The sequence below is a fragment of the Notothenia rossii genome, assembly GCF_949606895.1.
Source record: "Notothenia rossii genome assembly, chromosome: 3".
NCBI lineage: Eukaryota > Metazoa > Chordata > Actinopteri > Perciformes > Nototheniidae > Notothenia > Notothenia rossii.
The window spans coordinates 78,411,578-78,431,372 of NC_136901.1; the positions used below are offsets into that span (position 1 = coordinate 78,411,578).

At 40.5% G+C, this 19,795-nt stretch overlaps 1 protein-coding gene and 1 long non-coding RNA gene across 2 annotated transcripts; both read right to left on the reverse strand.

Annotated features, from left to right (window-relative positions):
- Positions 1-849: 849 nt before the first annotated feature.
- On the reverse strand, positions 850-15,106 carry ehd1a (EH-domain containing 1a). Its single transcript, XM_079669641.1, has 6 exons — positions 14,325-15,106; positions 8,497-8,594; positions 3,836-4,077; positions 3,015-3,185; positions 2,252-2,416; positions 850-1,936 (listed from the first exon to the last, which is right to left on the reverse strand). Exons 1-6 carry the CDS (start codon positions 14,711-14,713, stop codon positions 1,403-1,405), a joined length of 1,599 nt encoding a protein of 532 aa, XP_079525767.1. The 5' UTR covers positions 14,714-15,106; the 3' UTR covers positions 850-1,402.
- A 988-nt stretch (positions 15,107-16,094) lies between these two features.
- On the reverse strand, positions 16,095-18,679 carry LOC307033639. The gene is made up of 2 exons (XR_013806590.1): positions 18,516-18,679; positions 16,095-16,868 (listed from the first exon to the last, which is right to left on the reverse strand). It is a non-coding gene; the product is annotated as an uncharacterized lncRNA (long non-coding RNA).
- Between the last annotated feature and the right edge of the window lie 1,116 nt (positions 18,680-19,795).

Here is a 19,795-nt window from a genome sequence, read left to right on the forward strand (position 1 = left end):
GTCTCCATGTGTCCTGAAAATGCTCCAGAGAAAGTCACAAGTGTCTGCCTGCCCGACTGGTTTCAATTTGCCCTTTACAAATATGCAGTCAGAGGCAACTTGTGTCATGTGAAAATGGCCTTATATGTCCTGTGGCAGTGTGGGTAATGACGGTTCCTGTCCTACAGAGGGCGGTACACTACACTGCAACTATCAGAATAAAAGTCAGTGTCAGGGTGACCTCTGCCTGACACTGTCCTTGACTATCTCCTCAATGACAAATGACTACAGCTTAAGCTTCAATAGTTTCGGTTTTGTCCTCTTCATTTCACTGTTTCATTCTGATATAATAATAATAATAATAGATTTAATTTGTTAGCGCTTTTACAGGTGCTCAAAGACGCTTTACAGATAATAGTGAAGAAAAAAGAAAAGAGAAAAAAGGAACAACAAATAAATATAGTTAAAGTTAAAGTCAAATAATACAAAAACAATCACACATGAAAAGCCAGATTGAAGAGGTGAGTTTTTGTGAGTTTTTTGAAGGTGGTGAGGTCGGTGCAGTCTCTGATGGGTTGTGGGAGTGAGTTCCAGAGGGAGGGGGCAGCGACGGAGAAGGCTCTGTCCCCCCAGGTCCGGTGATTGGTGCGGGTGGGGATGGATAGGAGGTTGGCTTCTGATGAGCGGAGGCAGCGGGAAGGGGTGTGGTGGTGCAGCAGGTCTGTGAGGTAGGGGGGGGGCCTGGTTGTTGAGGGCTTTGTAAGTAATGAGGAGGACTTTGAAGTGGATTCTTTGATATCAGTGAGATTGTCTTGAACTCCAATGTAATATATCATAGAACGAGTCAATAAAAATGCATACGTCTGCGACTCAGATGGTACAGTTTTCCTTTTTATTTATCTGGCAAAATAATAAAAAGGGAAGCATTTGGAAAGTGTCAAAGTTAACAGTCAGGAAATACAAAAATATAGATAAAACAATTCTAAACAGCTGTTTTGATTTATTTCCTCTTTCTCTCTCCAAATGGGAAAAAAAACTATATTTCTTTGGATCAACATATAATAATATGGACTGTATACTTAAGATGACATCTTTTACACAGGATCTACAAATCCATCATGCAACATCCAATCCTCAGTTCATAATCGGGTAATGTCCTTTCATCAGTTTGCAAATCAACCCCCAGTTAATTCTAATAGATACCTAAATATTATCCCCTAATGCACAAAGATGGACCTCCCCCCTCCAGTCTCTCTCTGGGTGAAAAAGATCACAGCTATACGTCCTCCTGGTGCCTGGAGACTCACAGCTTGATGGAGGAGGATGCCTGCTTGTGTTTGGAGAGTTCTGAACACGATGAAGAGCGATGACATGGCTGATCTCCAGACCTCCTCCTCCTCCTCCTCCTGTTTCTCCTTCCCCTCTAGGCCTCGAGGGATGAGCCACGTTTGGACGGAGGGATCAGATGTTCAGGCAGCGCGGCGGGCAGCTCGTGGCCCTCCAGCTTCACCTTGATCAGATGGTTGGCCAGGGCGAACTCGTCATCATCGAGGAGGCCATCTTTATCCACGTCGGCTAGCTTCCAGATCTTCCCCAGGACCGTGTTGGGCAGCTTGGACTTCAGCATCTCCTTCTTGGCTGTGGCGCCGGACACCTTGCCGTTGATTGGAGAGAGGGTGTAGAAGATCTCGTCGTATGTGGGCTTGTCGCGACCCACCACCCACTCCAGCTCGTCGATGCCTTCGCTGGCTCCCTCTCCGTAGCCGTGACCGAAGGGCCCCGTCATGACTCCCTCGAAGGCTCCTCCTTTCACGATCTGGCTGGGCATGGCGGCTTCTTCCTGGCGCACCATGGCCATGAGACGGGCGATGTCGTTGGCGAGCATGTCTTCCACCGCCTCCAGCAGCTTGGGCTTCAGCGCTACGAACTTTGTGAAGTCCTGGGCGTTCAGCAGCTCCTGCAGGGATGAGGGGGTTGAGAGAAAACAGGAATTGGTGATGGAAATAGATCAGTCTTCAATGGCTACCTATGTGTGTAGCATACAAGAAGCAGGATTTCCTGACAAACCAGGAAAAATAAATCTCATCCCCCGTCCTGGCCCATCCGGGCGGGAGAGGGCAGGAAAGAGAAGGCAAAGATGTGAAGAGAGTAAAGGTCAGGAGGTCATTCTACTCTGAACTGTTTGTTTATAAAGCGTTATGCAACACGCCAGAAATAGAGTCAACTATGTAACTCTGACACAGCTCAGGCTTGGGCTTTTATTGAATCTTACCTGCATCTTCACGAGGTTGGGGAAGTCTCCGGGTGAGATCTGGTGCTCCTTCTCGATTCTATGGTAGGTCTCTCCCAGGTTGGCAATCAACTCCTTCTTCTTTGATTCCTTTCCAAACACACTGGGCATGTCCTTCTTCAGAGAGCTGATAATGTAGGCCTGCACCTGGACACCATGAAGGAACAGGACATCTCTTCAGCGATGATTAAACTGTGGTTTTGTATGAACTGCGTTAAGGAACAGAGTCTTTAACCGAACATCCCAGGTCACAGAATGAACATCGACAGAGGCTACCAACACAAAGTCATATTGACCCCCCACTGAAAAAGTATGTCTTGCAAACTCTTACTTCACTTGAATGTTTGGACTTTACTGTGTTGTTTGACACCAGTAGTCTGATTTCCCATTTATCTGCTGAAGCAACATGACTAATGAGTATTTGATGTGTTTCATCGGGACTTTAAAAGTTCTGAATTCATGAAATCTACATTAAGACATAACATTGCACTTACTTCTGCCTTTAGTTAATAAAGAAACTAAACACTGACAGAGTTGCATAAAACAGGCTTTTCTGTGTGAATTCCCCCTCTTGTGGGGGTTGAGGAGAGGGGGTGGCGATGAGAAAATGAGAAAGAACGAGAGTGAAAATAAGATCCACTGAGGCAACTTTTAAAGTCATGTTTTTTTTTACAGCCGCTTTAGCAGCAGGACGATGGAAGCAGGCCTTTGGTCCTGACATGAAATGAGCCTCTTTTTAACTAACCTTGGCGAGGCGTGCTCGTTTGATGAGGTCATTGAGTTTGCGCAGAGCTGCGTTACGTGGCAACGACTGGATGTCCAAGAACAGATCCTGCTCCTCTGCCTCAAACAACTTCCTGTTGTCTGGCACCAACAGGGGCTGGGCCCAGAACGACCCGATGTACACGCGCACCACCTGGAATGACCGTGTTAACCTCCATTAATCTCTGCTGTTCATCAGGATACACAATATTGCCCACACACACATGGGAGGAAATTATTTCACAAGTGTTGTGTTAAACATTGACGCTGAAATCTGGTTTAACCAGACGCTCTTATGTGTACACGCCAAATAAACACAGAGAAAATAGATAAACAGGATGTGTGACAATGCAATTCAGGAGAGTGAGGTATAAAGTGAAGCAATAAGACAATCTTAACACGTATGTGTCCTGGAGAGAAGCTTCACAAAGCACAGCACTCTCAAAGTCAATGAATAATTGTCTACATGTTCCAAAGGTTTCTCTGCGACTGGTTTATGAATATGGCCCCGGATCAAACATTAACTTCACAGTCAGGGAGAAATCATAAGACAAGCCGGGTCACACGATATTAGGTAGCACAAGTGTTTTGTTACGGTGACAAACTGAGAACACTCTGATGTTCCTTAAATCTGACACTATCATTGGGAAAGTCACCTGACCAGACGGATCTAAAAGAGAAAATGTTTCCCTAAAACATTAACATTTAAGTCTCAGATCCCACTCAGATTAAAACATTTTCCATTGAAAGGAATTTGTGAATTACAAAAACATATACAAGCAGATTTCTGTCTTTTTTTTTTACCTCAGGTGTGTTGATGATTTTCCCCAGAGACCACATCAGCGCTCCGTAGACCCTCATCAGCTGCTGAGTGCTGATCTGGTCGGCCTTGTTCAGCACCACCCTCATTTTGTCCTCGTGGTTCTTCAGGGCTCGGATGACCTCGGAGAACTCGTCTGAGATGTCCAGCTTGTGGGCGTCGAACAGGAGGATGATGCGGTCCACGCGCTCTGCAAACCACTCCAGCACCGCCGCAAAGTCGTACCCTGGAGAGAGAGAAGGAGAGAGCAGCGGATTAAAGACGGGATCCACACAAGCACCGATGTGACCCCTGATGACCTTCAGTATTGCACCTACTCGGATTTAGGACTAGTTAGCTGATGCAGAACATTAAAACATGACCACAGATAAGACATCCAAATGATATTCAAATCAGAAAATGAAAACCCACTCTTTTCTGGTAAACATATTTACTATACATTCTCTTAGTCATATTTACTTTTTTATACTGATAAACACTCAATTCATAAACACTGAATATACATAAACAAGTGAAATCCTAAAACATTTTCCTTTCTATTTGTGTTCAGTTGATTCGCGGGATTATCTCCCGCTGTTTTAAAATAGCTGATTGACTGATTATAGGTCAGGAAAACGTTAAATCCTGGGTGAATTTAGTCCGGATACAACTATTTAACATCACTTTTACAAAAGGATGCCGTATTACTGTGACTCTAGGAAGGAAAGATAATATTCAAACAAAGTGTCATATCAACCGCTCTGTTTTTTAGCTGTCTAAAGTTTATTTTAGTGACAATTCTGCCGTAACATTTTTTATTTCTGGCTGTCATTACACTGGTTTCTTCGGCTAATACTTGGTGATTAACCGAGGGAGATTCAACTCCGAACAACTCCGTGTATTAGAACACGTCGGTAAAGGTAGGTTCAAAAGGACGCTGCACACTGCTCTGAACTGACTTTAATGGATTGTCGTTACCTTGTTTTCTTCTCATGTCAGTTTGAATGCATGTGTTACATTCTTGCACTAGTACTGAGCTTACACATAGTAAACATGCATACTGCAGTGGAGAAAGATAAATAAGTCAATCAATTGTATGTCAGCAGGTTGAACGGGTTTTACATTCATATGCCAAGTAATGTTGATCCATTCATGTTTAGATAAGGGCTCTCAAGGCAGGACACTTTCCCCCTGGTTACCTATTAACCAGCTATACTGGGAGAGCAGGAAAGGCGTATGAGGGAAAAGACGGTTTGATTTGAAAAACTCGACGTGGAATGAAATGTTTCAGCAACGTGTCGTACAAGAAACGAGCCTGATTGTAATGAGAAAAAAAGGAAACGAAGATCTGAGAGAGGAAATACAAGTGTTACGATAAAACGCCATGCAGTGTCAGTTATGAGAAACTCCGTTTGCTTTTCACTTCCTCTGGTTTTTGGAGAAACAAGGAGGCTAAGTGGAATGATACAAAGGGGACTTTTTCCCTGAGCCTCGAGGAGTAAAAAGGAAAGTGAGGAAGAGAGAGTTATGGTTCTGATTAGCGTCCGTGTGTCATCTGATTAGAGAAGAATGCAGTTGCTCTCAAAGCTCATCCCGGCTGTCGCACCATCAGATCTAGATCTGCTGCACATGCATTCCAACATAGCTGGCTTTTGTCTGAGCCTCAGCACGTGTACACAAAAGACAGACGGACAGAGATACAGCAGATGGACAGAATGAGACCATATTTTACATTTCTAAAAAGGAGCGATAGAGGGGGAGGTGGGGGTGAGTAATAGAGAAACATGAAGATAATAAAAGATTGACACAGGAATAGATCTTAGACAAAATGAGTTTGCTGTGTCTGACGAAAGTCAAAGCAGAGGGATAAAAGGGGAATATTTAAAGTCCACAATCCCTGTGGGAGCAGGCCGAGGACATTTGCTCATTCTCTCTCAAATCTGTTTTTAACACAGTGTGAGGGAATGACACAGAGAAACAGCTGTTCAAGTCTCAACATACTTATAGCACATAGCATCGACAACTGCTGCGTCTTTACCATGTGGGTCATGGACGTGCAGGGGGACACTCATGCACCGATGACAGATTTCCACATGCCTCATCATCATGTGCCAATCGCAGAGCAGAGGTAAGAAGGCCAGGCTGTAGAGTTATTCGTCTTCTAAAGATCTTAAAATAAAGTCTTATTACTAAATAAATGTCCTGGATAGTTAAATCAATTATTTGACATTTTGGTAAACACTGATTTACTTTCCTGCTGGAAGAAAGACGATAAGATCGATACTTATGGCATGTCAGCACGATACATATACAGTATCAGGTAGGTGCTGGTTAGCTTAGCATAAAAACTGCTACCCGAGTTCTGTCCAGGATCAACAAAATGCACATACCAGCCCCCTGAAAACATAAGGGATGCAAGAAAAAAGAAATAGTGAAATATATCCATCTTCATTTTCGTGAAACAAGGCTTTTTTTCAGCAAAAGGACTTAAACGATGAATCTATTATCAATATAATTGCTGTTAATTTTCTGTTGATCAACCAATTAACCAATAGTTTCAGGTCTAAAAGGAATATTCCGGCATGTGAATACACAATTTGTTGTTTCAACAGCTCGGTTTATCATTTGCAGTAGATTCCCATTTAGCTTAAAGAAATAACTTAAGCGTGGAGAAATGTCAAACTTCTACTTAAACAAATCTACAGGGATATGTCATGTCCACAAGTTTAAAAGTTCACGTGCAAACATATTCTGTCAGCTAAATTTAATAAATGGCTTTTTACTATTTTGAGTCATCTGGGAAAGATGCCAATCAGTTCTGTAAAATCACAGTTTCGTTATAGTTTTTCTCACTTCACTGCTCACTCAGGAAGAAACTCTGAGCCACATTTGCTGACATAATCAAAAATGGAGCAGTGTGAAATAAAAAGCGTCCATGACTTGACAAAACACACAATGATATTCTTTCTGACTGTAAAGCTGTCTGAAGTGACACACACACATGACCGTCACACCTGAGCTGCAAAACCAACTCAGACCTGTTTATATGTGACACAGTGAGTACATTCGGTCTGTGTAGGACAGCATTGTGTCTTTGTTTACATAAAAACAGTTTAGAGAATAATGTGTGTTTGTGTGTGTGAGAGGGAGTGTGAGTCTTTTATGTTTGGTTTTCAAGAGTAAGAAGGTATGAACATGTACAGAAACAAAACTGAGGTGTGAGGTATCAGATTTCCAGATGGAGTCACCTCGACATGAGCCGGCTTTTCATTCATGCAGACTCTTCCTTCAGATGCTTATCAGACCAGTTTGACAATGTCTCTACGACAACCATCCGTACTCTTTCCGTCTCTCCTTTTGCATCTTATAAGGACTACAACTAGCTATTTACAATTTCAGTTAATCCGACAACCATTTACTCTATTAAATTGTTAAACACTGATCAATGAAATGTCAGAAAACACAGAAAAATGGCTAAAGGAATGTTCAAAAAGGTCAAAAGTGATGTCTTTAAATAGCTTGGTATGTGCTACCAACAGTCAGTTAATCCCTTGATAGTCAAATACAGCAGAGAAAAGTAGCTAATTCTCAAAGGTAGAAGCTATAACAAAAGAATGTTTGGCATCTCTCTTTGAAAAATTCCTTAAATGATGAATCCATTCCTTGAATAGTTGCACATTTTCTGTATAGTGACTGTCCTTTTAGCTCTACATGTTCAACAGTTTTCAATTTTTTTCTTGCCGTGTGTCATGGGAAATCCAACTCAATAATAAAGGGCAGATTTCCGACAGTGTCACAGCTCCCTGAGGTGCTGGTGGGAGGGGGCCTTGGGAAACTCTCTGCTATGTTTGCCATGTTACTCCACATCCTTTCCCTAGAGTACACACAAAACATGTGAATGTGTGCTTCCTCTTAAAAGGGCTTGGACCAGGTAGAGAAAGCAGAAGCTGTGTTCAGCTGTTATCTGCAGCCTGAGTTCTGTAGGATCATCAAAAGTAAAGTAAAACTGTGGATGTGGCAAATCTGGAGTGACCCTGTAGGTCACAGCACATGGACAAATGGATAAAGATATAAATGTATTTATTCCCGCACAGTACAGGGAAATGACTCGGGTATAAAGTGATAAATGATACAAGACACATTTAGGGGGTAAACAGCCGCATAGAGGAAATGTTTTTCACATATTGTCGCTAATCTTTTAATATAAACCTGGCTATGTGCCAATCTGAACAGAAAGAAAGAAAAACAAAACATAAGGAAGGATGTGAAAAAGGATGGTGCAGTAGAAAACCACAGGTACAGACAGGAAATGAACTTCAAAGTGCTTCTCTTGGCTACCCTATGCGTCCATCAGATTTACATGACCTGTTTAGTTAGGCTGTGACCTGAGGGTGTTAGATTTAAATACGGATTGGACGGCACTATGAACCACACTGCTACAGTTGATACCACACAGAAATACCAGAGTGAGACTTATGGAAAGGAAGCTTGTACGTTGCTTAAGCATGTTTCCTTTTCATATCTGCACTCGTGACTTCCTGTGGATTCATTTTGCATGTATGGCATTACAGTGTTGCAGAGCTGCTGAGCAGGGAGGGTGCGGCTCTGTTAAAGGGAGTGGGTGAGTGTGAGAGGGAGTAAAGTGCGGGTGTTTACGTCAGCTGACCTCTGCTTATTCTCTGTTTCTCTCCCGACAGGATTCCAGGGGTATCGATGATGCTGATGCTCTCCAGGACGGCGTTAGGCATCTGCGCACACATGAACCTGCGGAGAAAACACAGCCATGAGAGAGGGGAGGGTGCAGGGTGCAGAGTGCAGAGAAGGAAAGTAAAGACAGAAGAGAGACAGGATCGAGAGTATGAGGCATAGGGGTATAGAGGGAGAGAAGTCAAAAACCAGTCGGCCTAGAGCGTGCATGCCATATTTATTCAACAATAGCAGTGAACTTTTCTAATGGCATTCTGAGATGAAAACATGGCAGCCATCTTACCTGGGTCCAGTTTGAAATGTGCTGAAAGTGAAACCTTTGGTGCAAGTGCCTATCTCTTCTCATTAAAGAAGCAATAAAGCAAATCTCTTGGTTGGATTTTGATTGTTATACCACCGAGAGAACAAAACATGCTTTCAATCAATGTTGGCAGGCTGACAATAAGTTAGTTATGATATAATGTCACACCTATTATTTTCTATTATCTATGATTTAAAGATAAGCTTTCAGAATCAACCGTCAAGCCTTGAGGCAATCACAAAAGAGGAATAATGTTGCATTAAAACATTCACAGGTGACAAACAAAGTATCTGTAGGTGGTAAGGAGAGGTTTGGGCTCAGGGTGCTGCCTCAGCATATTATTACATATTATACATTTCAATAGAATAGGTTAATACTTGTGGGTTGATTTGATCTTGATACTAGGGCTGCAGCCTACAATAGTTTTTATATGATTCATCTGACAATTCATTTCTGGATGATAAATCATTGAGTATGTAAAAGATAAGACAAAGCTGGAATCATTAAAAACTTGGCATTTTCTGCTCAAAATAATGACTTGAATTACAAATCTATAATCAAAATGGCTAGACAAATTCTTTCTGTTGTTTGACTAATAGATGTATTGTGTCAGCTCCAGTTGACACTAAGTTTAGATCTTTGGGTGCAGTTTTCTTCCAATACAGCAATGGGACTACTTGATTCAGATTTTCCAAACAGTGGTGGGGGGGTTGTAGGAGGTAACTATTAATGTAGGAATGTTAGGGAAACACTAGAACAATACATAGTAAGATATGAATTGTATGCCTGAGTCATTGCTAATGTAACATTAGTCACTACACAATGGTCTCCTTTAAGCACTGGGGTTTACACATTAAAGGGGAGTGTTGCTCTTCAACAGAAATCAAGCCAAGGCCCACACACTCACACAGACAGATACGCACACGATGAAACGTGACAGGATGAGTGGTTTTACATAAACCAAGGGTTTCCCACTCAGGACAAAGAAGTGGATTGTTAAAAACACCCCACGGTTCAGACTACTTCTTGCTCTGCTGATCTTCCATTCAAACTGAACTGATACTCACGACATGAGCTCAGAGGCACCGGGTCATAAGACCGGGAGAACCGTGCTTTTACATTCCTGTTGCAACCACGCTGAGCGCAGAAACACACACACTCCATACCACACGTAGGGAGGAGAAAGGAAAACCCAAAGACAAAGAACAAGTATGCGAGAGGGGCTTCTTGCAAAGAGATCCTAAGCAAGCTATTACATTACAATAGCAGTGACAGCCAAAGATAACAAACATGCAGGTTTTTCCATTCCCTCTCATAGCGTATGATATACCAGTAGGAATTTTGGCTCATGTTTTCCATTTAACTATCTATCCCGACATTTTCCACATAGAGCTTGTAGGCAAAAAATGCCCCGATGAATTTGAGCTGGAATTCTTCGAAGCAGAAGACACTACCAGAGGACCCGAGAGACTAGAGCTCTCAGAGATTCCTCACTGTTTGATGATGTCTCGAGTAAGTGAGAAACCCATCCCCTCCCCAGGCTGTGGCACTGGCGTGAACCGTGAACCTGGGTCAATACTCTCATGTGATTTGGGGGTCTGGCCCCAGCTGATGAAAGAGGGTCTTCCTCTCAGTCCCCACCTCCTGACCTTCACATTGTAACCTCAACTTCCCGTACAGAAGAGGAAACTGAGCGCTGTGGCTGGCACTAGGGATGTGGACAAGGAGGTTACTTACAACTGTGTTACAATTTTTGCTTACTTTAAAATGCTGTTGTGTTTGAAAATAAATGATCTATTCATCAGATATCAATACTTACACACATGTGAATTTGTATGTAAAGATGTGCCTGTGTAACCTCGTATGAGAAAAGTGCAGAGTCAGTGTCCGGGAGTGAGGAGGACATGACGGAGCGGGACGGGGTGGCTCGGTGCGGAACTTAAGCTTTGCTGACTCGGGCTTAACTGACTAATGTTCACACAGAGCACAAACACACTGAGACCCTCTGACTGCAGCGGTATTTCAGTTAAAAAAGAAGCAAGAAAAAGTGTTCAGGATTATGTGCAGTTACTTTTACAGAAACTTTTAAGATTCAGTGCAACAAGACACAGTCTGAAACCAGACTGCTCTGAAATGTAAATAATAGTAAAGCTGTAAAAATGTGCAAGCTAGAAGAGAACACCAGACACTATATTTTGGGTTTGCCAAATCCAAGAGTAAATTGTAGATGTGTGGATCCCATCCAAACACTGATTTCTGTTTACTCTGCTTAAATAACTGATTATATTGAGGGGGTAAATCCTATCTGAGGCTGGTAGTTAAAGGCTAATCTGCAGGTTGAATGACTATAGTTAAAGAGCACCACGCTGAGCAAGGCCTTCTGTGCCCCTTTGGAAATGTTATTTTCCCCTTCACCAAAAGCTGTCAACTCAAAATCGGATCTTTCAAATCTATATCCATCTACTTCTAGGAGAAAAACACATTCAGTCAACCAACAGCGGAAAGCCAACTCAGATACTTTTGGCCTCCTCAAAAGGAAAGTGAAAAACTGGCCTAGTCTGAGCCAGGAGCAGCCGAGCTCCAAATGTTTGTCTGGAACTGGTTCCTGAAGAAGTTTTTAGGCTTGCCCTGGGCTAGTTGCCTGCACACCTGATTACTTTAGTTTAAGGCCTAAACATACTGTTTAAACAGAGATTTCAGAAAACAAAACACATTTGTTTACTTATTATCACATGAACAGGTACCTTTATCAGCTATGAGCGTCATGGCTCAATGGGGCCCAACTTTCCCCATTATCTTGCATACCGAAATACATTTAAGTGTCACAAACAAAAACAAAAGAAATACTAAATATAACCTACCACAAACCTTAACATGACTACAAAATCCACTCTGAAATCACTCCTGGCTCCTACACATATGATCATGTGAGCTTTCCCTAAGCCAATGAATGACCGCTCAAGCCTGAATTCAAAGAGAACCACAAGTCACATGATATCATAGGATTGTTTCCAACAGTTTGACAAATGATGCTACAACGGACAATAGCCTTTGTTTACACAAAAATCTTATCTGGTTTCCCCTCAAGTCGGTAATAAACTCCAGAGGTGAATCTTTGAGGCCTGACACCCCCTCTCTTTTGAGCGTGTTATCTGAAATGCATGACTTCACTTTTCTAAGTTTGACTGATTCTTTTTGGCAGAAGCTTTCACTCATGAAAGATAAAGCAAACACTCTCACACAATTGAAGGAAGGGATCCCGACAGATAACGGTAAATAGGCCTGGGGAATTGTCAAATGTAGTCCTAGTACTAATACAATATATGGCCACTCAATCCACCTGATAACCTGAACATAATAACAGATCAAGATCATGAATGTCAAGTGTCCACAAATAAGTAGTTCATGTATTATTTGTTCATCTGTTTTGCTGGCTTTTCCTGTATAGGGTGACACCACCACTCTGGCCACTGGGCCTGTAGAGAGGGGATATACCCACATCCTTTACAGGAAGTGACACCATCAACATTTGTATGTCAGCCCTCTGATGTCATCTGAAATCCACCCACAATAGATTGGATTAAGATGTGTTCACTAAACATCGTCACACTGGCTCTGCCAACTTCTGCATTCCCACCTTGCACTCTTGAGTTTTCTCTCTTTGTAATTCTCATCTTGCATTAATCAGTGAGAACTCAACCTGTGCAATACTTGTGAGTCATGTGAGATCTTGCCAAGAGGACGTTTTTTTCAGACTTTGCCATCAGGCCTAGGGTTCACCGAGTGATTCATAAAACTTTGAGAAGGAGGTTCCCTCCGGATTTCCGGGTAATGTGGATCAACCTCCGATTAGCTGAATGTCCTAGTGTAAAACCTGCTGACTCAATGAAACAATACTAAGAGGCCGTCTCACAAAAACCTTTAAACCTTTGTGATAAGGTTTCATATCGTGAACAGACAGGTGGAGTGAAATTGGGAGTTGGCTCGCAGGCCTCCACTGATGAGTTAACACTTATATGACTGAGGGGTAAGGGGCTTATGGCACCTACATCCGAGGGCATGACAAGGTCAGCATGTTGCCTAGCAATACTAACAACTATTTCTAAAGTAAGTTCAAGAGGCCATGCTGTGACATTGGGACAAAATGATATGTGGCGTAAAGAAAGAGAAAAGAGAATCAGCTTACTAGATAATGCTCCCATGAACATTTAACTTCCACCAAAACTACATATTTAAATCTATGTTCATGGGAGCATTAGCCAGTGCTTGGAATCTTATTCCCCCCATCTTTGACATGTTGTACCGTCCAAAACCTAGTAAATATGGTCTGGATTAGGGATTCTTTGACAGATGTTGCTACTGAGATATGACTTACCATATTTTAGCAACCTATCCTTATTGCATATTTATTATTTTATTTGAAAAATGTTTAATGATCGTGGTTTTTTCAAGGTTATGTACCAAACACATTGTTCTACCTGTATAATATGATTTGAAGGCCGTCTAGGTGATCTCTTTAGCACCACAACACTTCATTCAGAATGGTATATATTTTTACGATACCAAATATTTTGCCACATACAAATTAGATGTTGCATTCGATATTGCCAGATCAATAACATTTATTGTTCAGTCCTGGTTTGGTTGTGCAAGTTTTGGTATACAAAATAAAAATACTTTTTTTTGTACAAAACAGTCTGTCAGCAGTGTCCACGCCAGAAGCTTTAAATACAAATAAGTATGAAGTAGGCCAAGGTGAATGCTAACTGACAAGACGTGACCCAAAGTGAAAGGACTTCAATTATCAATGGGATCAGATGTTGGAAAGCACCTTGCGGTCACTTGCTTTGCCATACACAGAGGGGTTTACACGTTGCTATTGACACTAAACAACCGCATGTTCTCAGGAGGATGAAAGAGGGAGAACTCTCACACACACTTGGCTCTGACACTGCTGGGAACAATGTGCAACAACATTCTGTGAATGTACCTGTGTGCTGCATGTAGGGACATGCAGAGGGGGCATTTAAATCCTCTTCTGTTATGACACAGTTCTTGACAAACAGCTGTATTAACACATGATATTTAAAGACGGACACAACCTATTCATTTCAATCACAAGTGGATAAATAAACGTAGGGCTCTAACTGCTCAGTTCCAGTGGTGTAAAGTAACTAAGTACATTTACTCAAGTACTGTAGATAAGTACAAGTTTGAGGGAAATGTTTTGTTACTTTGTACTTCTACTCCACTACAATTCAGAGGTAAATGGTGTACTTTTATTCCACTATACCTTTAGTTACTTTACAGATTTGGATTAATGATGTGAAATATAAACAACATTTAAATCAGATAGTTACACCTGGAGTAAATTCACAAGCTACCCTGCAGTATACAAAGTCATTGAAACTAGCTGCACCTTTACCAGCTTTGATAACATTGATAACATTGCCTAATAACTCTCGAATGTGGTCTGTGGACTATACCTGTTAAGAAACGCGTTGCCAAAGGCGTTGAGTTTGCGGAAGGGCTTCTTGGGGTCGACCACCAGAGCATTACCCGGGATCACCCCGTCCTGCTCGCCGTGCATCACCGCGATGAAAGAGTCCGTAGTCGGCTCCGGGCCAATCCGCATACCAGGGAAGTCCTGCTCCATGAGATGCCGGATAAAGGTGGTCTTTCCGGTGGAGTACTGACCCACCAGGAGGACCATGGGCTTGTTGTCGAAGTCCGCATCTTCGAGCGCCGGGGAGTGGAAGTCGTGGAACCGATACGTGTCCTCCAGCGGGAACAGCTTATTCCGGTAGAGCCGCTTCAGCCCCTCCGACACGTTCTGAAACAGCTCCGGGTCCTTCTTCAAGTTCTTTCTAAACATGATGTCAAGCTTTTGTTTTAGTTGACACAACTGTGCCGGTCTCCCCTTCGAATATTAATCTGGTTTAGTGGTGTGTATCTCTCACACCGTCTGGAGAGTAGCTGCCTGCTGGAATGAAGCGGTGGCTGGGCGAGGTCTTGAAGTTTTTGTCCCCTCCCTCCTCTCTGCTAGCTAGCCACGCACTGCGAGGACTGCCTCCTTCAGCTGACGTTGGCTAATTCAGGATAGTCAATTACACTAGCCACAAATACTTAGTAAATTAGCTATATTAAGCTATATGTGGTCTGATACAACAGAACTGTGGCGGTGTAAACGACACAGCTGCTCTTAGCGGTTAGCTAACTCGCTTAGCAACCGGCTGTCAGTTGCTGGGTTATTGAACCCCCAAAGAAGGCTGGCACAAGGATACCGGAAATGCACACCTTTCACAATAAAAGCCTCATCGGTTACACCTAGTTCAGTATCTGACACACTTTATAATATGAATGGGCCTTGCCTCAAACTTGTGATAACACCATTTATCAGGATTGTTTGGGTTTGCAATATTCCTCATATCAATGCCACAGTGATACTGAACTCATACTCAACTTTATTTGTATATCACCTTTTACAATAATATTGGGCTCAAGTGTCTTCACATAAAAGACAAATAAATAATTTGCAAGAATAAAACGTACAATAATAAAGCCACACACTTTTAAATAAAGTGCTGTTTTTATTGTAATATTGTGTGTATTTTTCTATAGTTGTGTATTTTTAACACTAAATTCTTTCAACCTTTAGTTGTTTTTGTGGTATCAATCAAATAATACACGTGAATTAACGCTCTATTATAATAATATCAATAATTATTAACTAACGAAGTTGTTTAAACCCAAACATCCTCTCCCAAAAAAATGTCCAAAATATTTTTGTTTTTTTTATGTCTGTGATGTTATGGCTTGACCTTCAGCCTATTCATGTCAGTGAATTGTATTCAGTACCTCTTTTTATCCTTCAACAAGAAAACATTTTTAAATATTAAAATGTGGTTTTGGTTTCACGTGGTCATTTCTGATAGAAAACACATGTGGCACAACTTGTTTCTGTTTTGCTTTCACTTCAGTTAATATAATAGATTTTTTGGATTAAGGGATGTGTATTTTTAACCTTACTAGTTTCTGCTCGACTTTCTAACACCACAATTTGAGCTGTTCTTTGCAGCTAATAGAGTGAAATGTTTACGATTTATAGATATAGTGCCTTGTGTGTTTATGTATTTTTACTCATATATCAATTTCACAAACACACACACACAAAACGTATGTATACAATGATAACACATGCTAATCACATGTTTTTATCTTTTCAAACGGCACACAGAAACAGAAAAGAAAGACAGTTTAACAGGATGTAAGGCATCAGCTTTATTGTAAAGAGCAACCTGTACAGAAAAAAGCATCAAAGTGGCACATCATTCAAAAACAGCAAACATAAGGTGTTCCTGCACACAAACCATTTTGAGTTTGAAAGTCAGATGTGTAAGCTACAGAGAGTCCGATATGTAAGCGAGCACCTTCTTTTTTTTCGATGACAAGAGGTGTCCCACCACAGATAACAGCAGCTCCACTGGAAGCCAGAGATTTTCCATATGGAGATGCTGTTACAGCTGGTGAGACCCACAGACAAGGCACAGCTGACGGAGCATGAGAACATGGAGGTGGTATTTATTTCATGACATTGTTGGTTGTATAGTTTCCTCTAGAAAAATGAGAAAAAAGGTGGTAGTAACACCAATTCTTCGGAAATATCATAGGGTGTGATTTAAAAAAACAAAAACATTTTCCTTTATGTGATTATGTTCATTTGACAATTAAAATATACATTGAACCACCAACCTACCTCAGTGGGTCCAAACACTAACACAGGTTTACATGATGGAACAAATGACTGTGACTCACAAGTGAAATGGACCCTTTTAGACAAAGATGGACTTGTGTTTCACTGTTCCTAGTGGGATGGGTTGTTATAACAAAACGGTGTTATTATAACAAAGTATCACTGAAAATGCTTTTGTTATCTTTATGTGCACAGTAACTGACCTTGCTCTGCTGCAAATGCCCTGCTTTTGTAAACGTCTCATTCTTTCTTTCGAGGTCCTAGGTCAGGAAATGTTCTGTTTTGTAAAAAAAGAAAAATGTATGGAACATTTAAAATGTATTGTAATTTATTGATTGTATTGTTCTTGTCAATTTAAGTTTTATTAGTGTTTGTTCTCGTTTGATGTTTTTTTTGAAAATGTGTTTTAAATGTTAATTGTTTGTTCGATGTTCAGCTTATCTTATAAAAAGCCACTCCCCAACAACAAAAACAACTATTGAACATGCCCCTCTTTGTTGTGTGTGTGTTATAGAGTATAATTGTCCCAATACCTTAAAACTGCCAGATCCCAATAACGTTTCAAAGTTAAGAACTTGACAATACTACAAATTTGAACTCCATGGCTCCTCCGTGATAAAGTTTGACATGTGAAATAATGCTGCCCTCTTTTGGTTGGGCTCCAACGACTACGTGAATTCTAATCATTTTATTGCATATTTTTATCTGAGCCCTTGTGATAACTCCACCCGCACCTAATAAAAAGGTTTGTAAGATATAATCCAACATAGTCTTACATCTTCTGATCTTGGGTTTTACTGCTTCTTTGAAACATGTTACCCTTATGACACCAATAAAATCAGGGTCAGTCATTCAATGAAAGTGAGATAGGAGTCAGGAGGAAGTGCTTATCCAGCAAATATATCTTGGCCTTTAGACCATCAAAATTAATATTTTACACACAGGCTTTGATATGGCTTCTAACATAAGTAATAAACATGAGTGTGCATCTTTTACCTGTGTAAACCTCATCCCATCCCATCATTCCCCCTACTTTATCCAGGCTGAGCTTTGACCCTTAAACCTCTGCTTCCTTGAAAAACATGGCCATAAAGCAATTTAAGGGTAGACTGAAGAGACCTTCACCCCTCTTTTCTCCTTGGACTTTGCCCACCCAGATATATTTTTAACATATAATTACACTGTGAAAGTGGAGAATCAGTATTGTGAATCTCAGCACTAAAATAAGAATGAATGTGTTAATGATTAAGTCTGCAAAAACCGTATCATCTGGTCAGTTTTGTGAGAGAAAATCATATTTGAGAATAAATATAACATTTTTAAGAAAGACTTTTGAGATGCATGGTTGACCTCAACACTAAAATAGACACCTTCACTGGTACTCTTTAGACAGGAGTATATTTCAGGTCAAATCTACCGAGATAACCTCCTATATCCTGAACAGATCATATTATATCCATTTTAGGATTCCTGTAGAAAACAGTTATAATTGTTTATGAATATATATATATATATATCTCAATTAAACCCACTATGCACGTTGCCTGGCAACTAATAAATCAGGAAAGCATTTGCAGCTTCATCAATTTTTCACTCATTCATAAAATTCCCGTAATAACCATTTTGCATCTGTCTTTATAACCACTTACTTCCCTTCAAATGAGACAGAAATATTGCTTAAAGGATGATCTGTGATTGAAATGTTACTAAGCAGAAGAAAATAAGGCTTAGGTTTCAGGAGTGGATGCACAGATAATATTCAATACAAAATGACACAATTTTCTTGCTGTAAACACACATTACAACTGTGGTATAGGTATGCCCCATCAATAAAATGTAAAGTGAATAAATTGAAAGGTTTCTTTGATTTCTAATTCTCAGTTGATTAGCCACATTTAAATGTACACAAAAGGTTCATACTCACCAAGTAAGGCTCATTTCAGTCATTAATTCTAAATAGGAAGTCAGAAAAAGGGAAATAAGAATGAAAAACATCAGGTGAAAGTGTGAGGAAAAGCAAGACAGAAACGGTATAGGGTAAAAACAGGTAGTGGGTGAAGAGAAGAGACAGAAGTGAGCAGGCTGAGGCAGAAGTCGGTCCCTGAGTATGGCAGACTCCTGAATGAGAGCGGCTTAAGACTGCGTGGGGGAGAGAAAAATTAATCATTAAACTCACTGTAAATATGTAACAGACCAAACCTTCTCGTAAAAGTCAGCAAATTGCGTTTTGTTTGAACACCCACTGATAAAATCATTCAAGATGGAGAGCAGCCAATAAGTAAAGCCATCTATAGGCAGCATATCAAATCTGCCTTCTCACACATAGGCCTTTCTATGCACTTTGTCACTGTTTCCTGCCTCTGCGGTCACATTTTACAAAAACTACACATCCAACTCATTGAAGACAGATTCAATTATAATTAAATGCTAATAACTCAATGGAGAGGAAATAAAACACAGCTCTTAAACTCAAGAAGCATAGACAAGTCTTTGTATATAACACACCACAAAGACACATTTAGATAACATTTAAAACAGTAATTTAAGAGATCAAAGCTAAAAAGGCTAAAATACATTCATAAGCAGTGAATGTGCAGTAAGTGCAAGAAGAAGAAACTAAGTACTATTGATTTAGTAAAGGCCTGAGGCAAACAGAGAACTGTTCGGCCTTGATTTAAAAGAACAGAGATTGGCAGCGGACAATGTTCCTTATGATAAATAAAAACTGAATGCTGCTTCATCATGTTTAGTTTTGTCTCTGGGGAAAGAAAGCAGAAAGATTAAAAATGTGTTTTGGCCCCAACCATTTGAGACAAAAACATTTGCAGATTCAGTTTTATAATACAAAATGTGATCAATTAATATGAATAAATTATGATGTATGGTTATGGAAAATACAAACGTTATTATTATTTCAATTGCAATCCAAAACCAGGAAGTAAACATGGTAAATCAAAATTGATCCCCTTTTATTAGCTGAGAAGCAAGGTTAAAGTAATGAACACATAAACGTTTCATAATTATAGTTCAATAAGGATATAAATACTATTCTGAAGTGAGCAGTTTTGAGTAATTCGTATTTGTTCTGTTGGCAAATAGCAGTTAAATATATTCTGATGTGGATAATGTTGTACTCCATAAAAATATTGGATACAATTTTGTTCTGGTGATTAAGTAAAACTACTGGGTACTTCCTCTAACTAA

Excerpts from the sequence above, each read along its gene's own strand:
- ehd1a (XM_079669641.1), bottom strand. The coding sequence starts at position 14,713 with ATGTTTAGAAAGAACTTGAAGAAGGACCCGGAGCTGTTTCAGAACGTG. Across the intron at positions 4,078-8,496 it reads GAAACAGAGAATAAGCAGAG|GGTACGACTTTGCGGCGGTG; the intron begins GTCAGCTGACGT and ends CTCTCTCTCCAG. Across the intron at positions 3,186-3,835 it reads AAATCATCAACACACCTGAG|GTGGTGCGCGTGTACATCGG; the intron begins GTAAAAAAAAAA and ends CGGTCATTCCAG.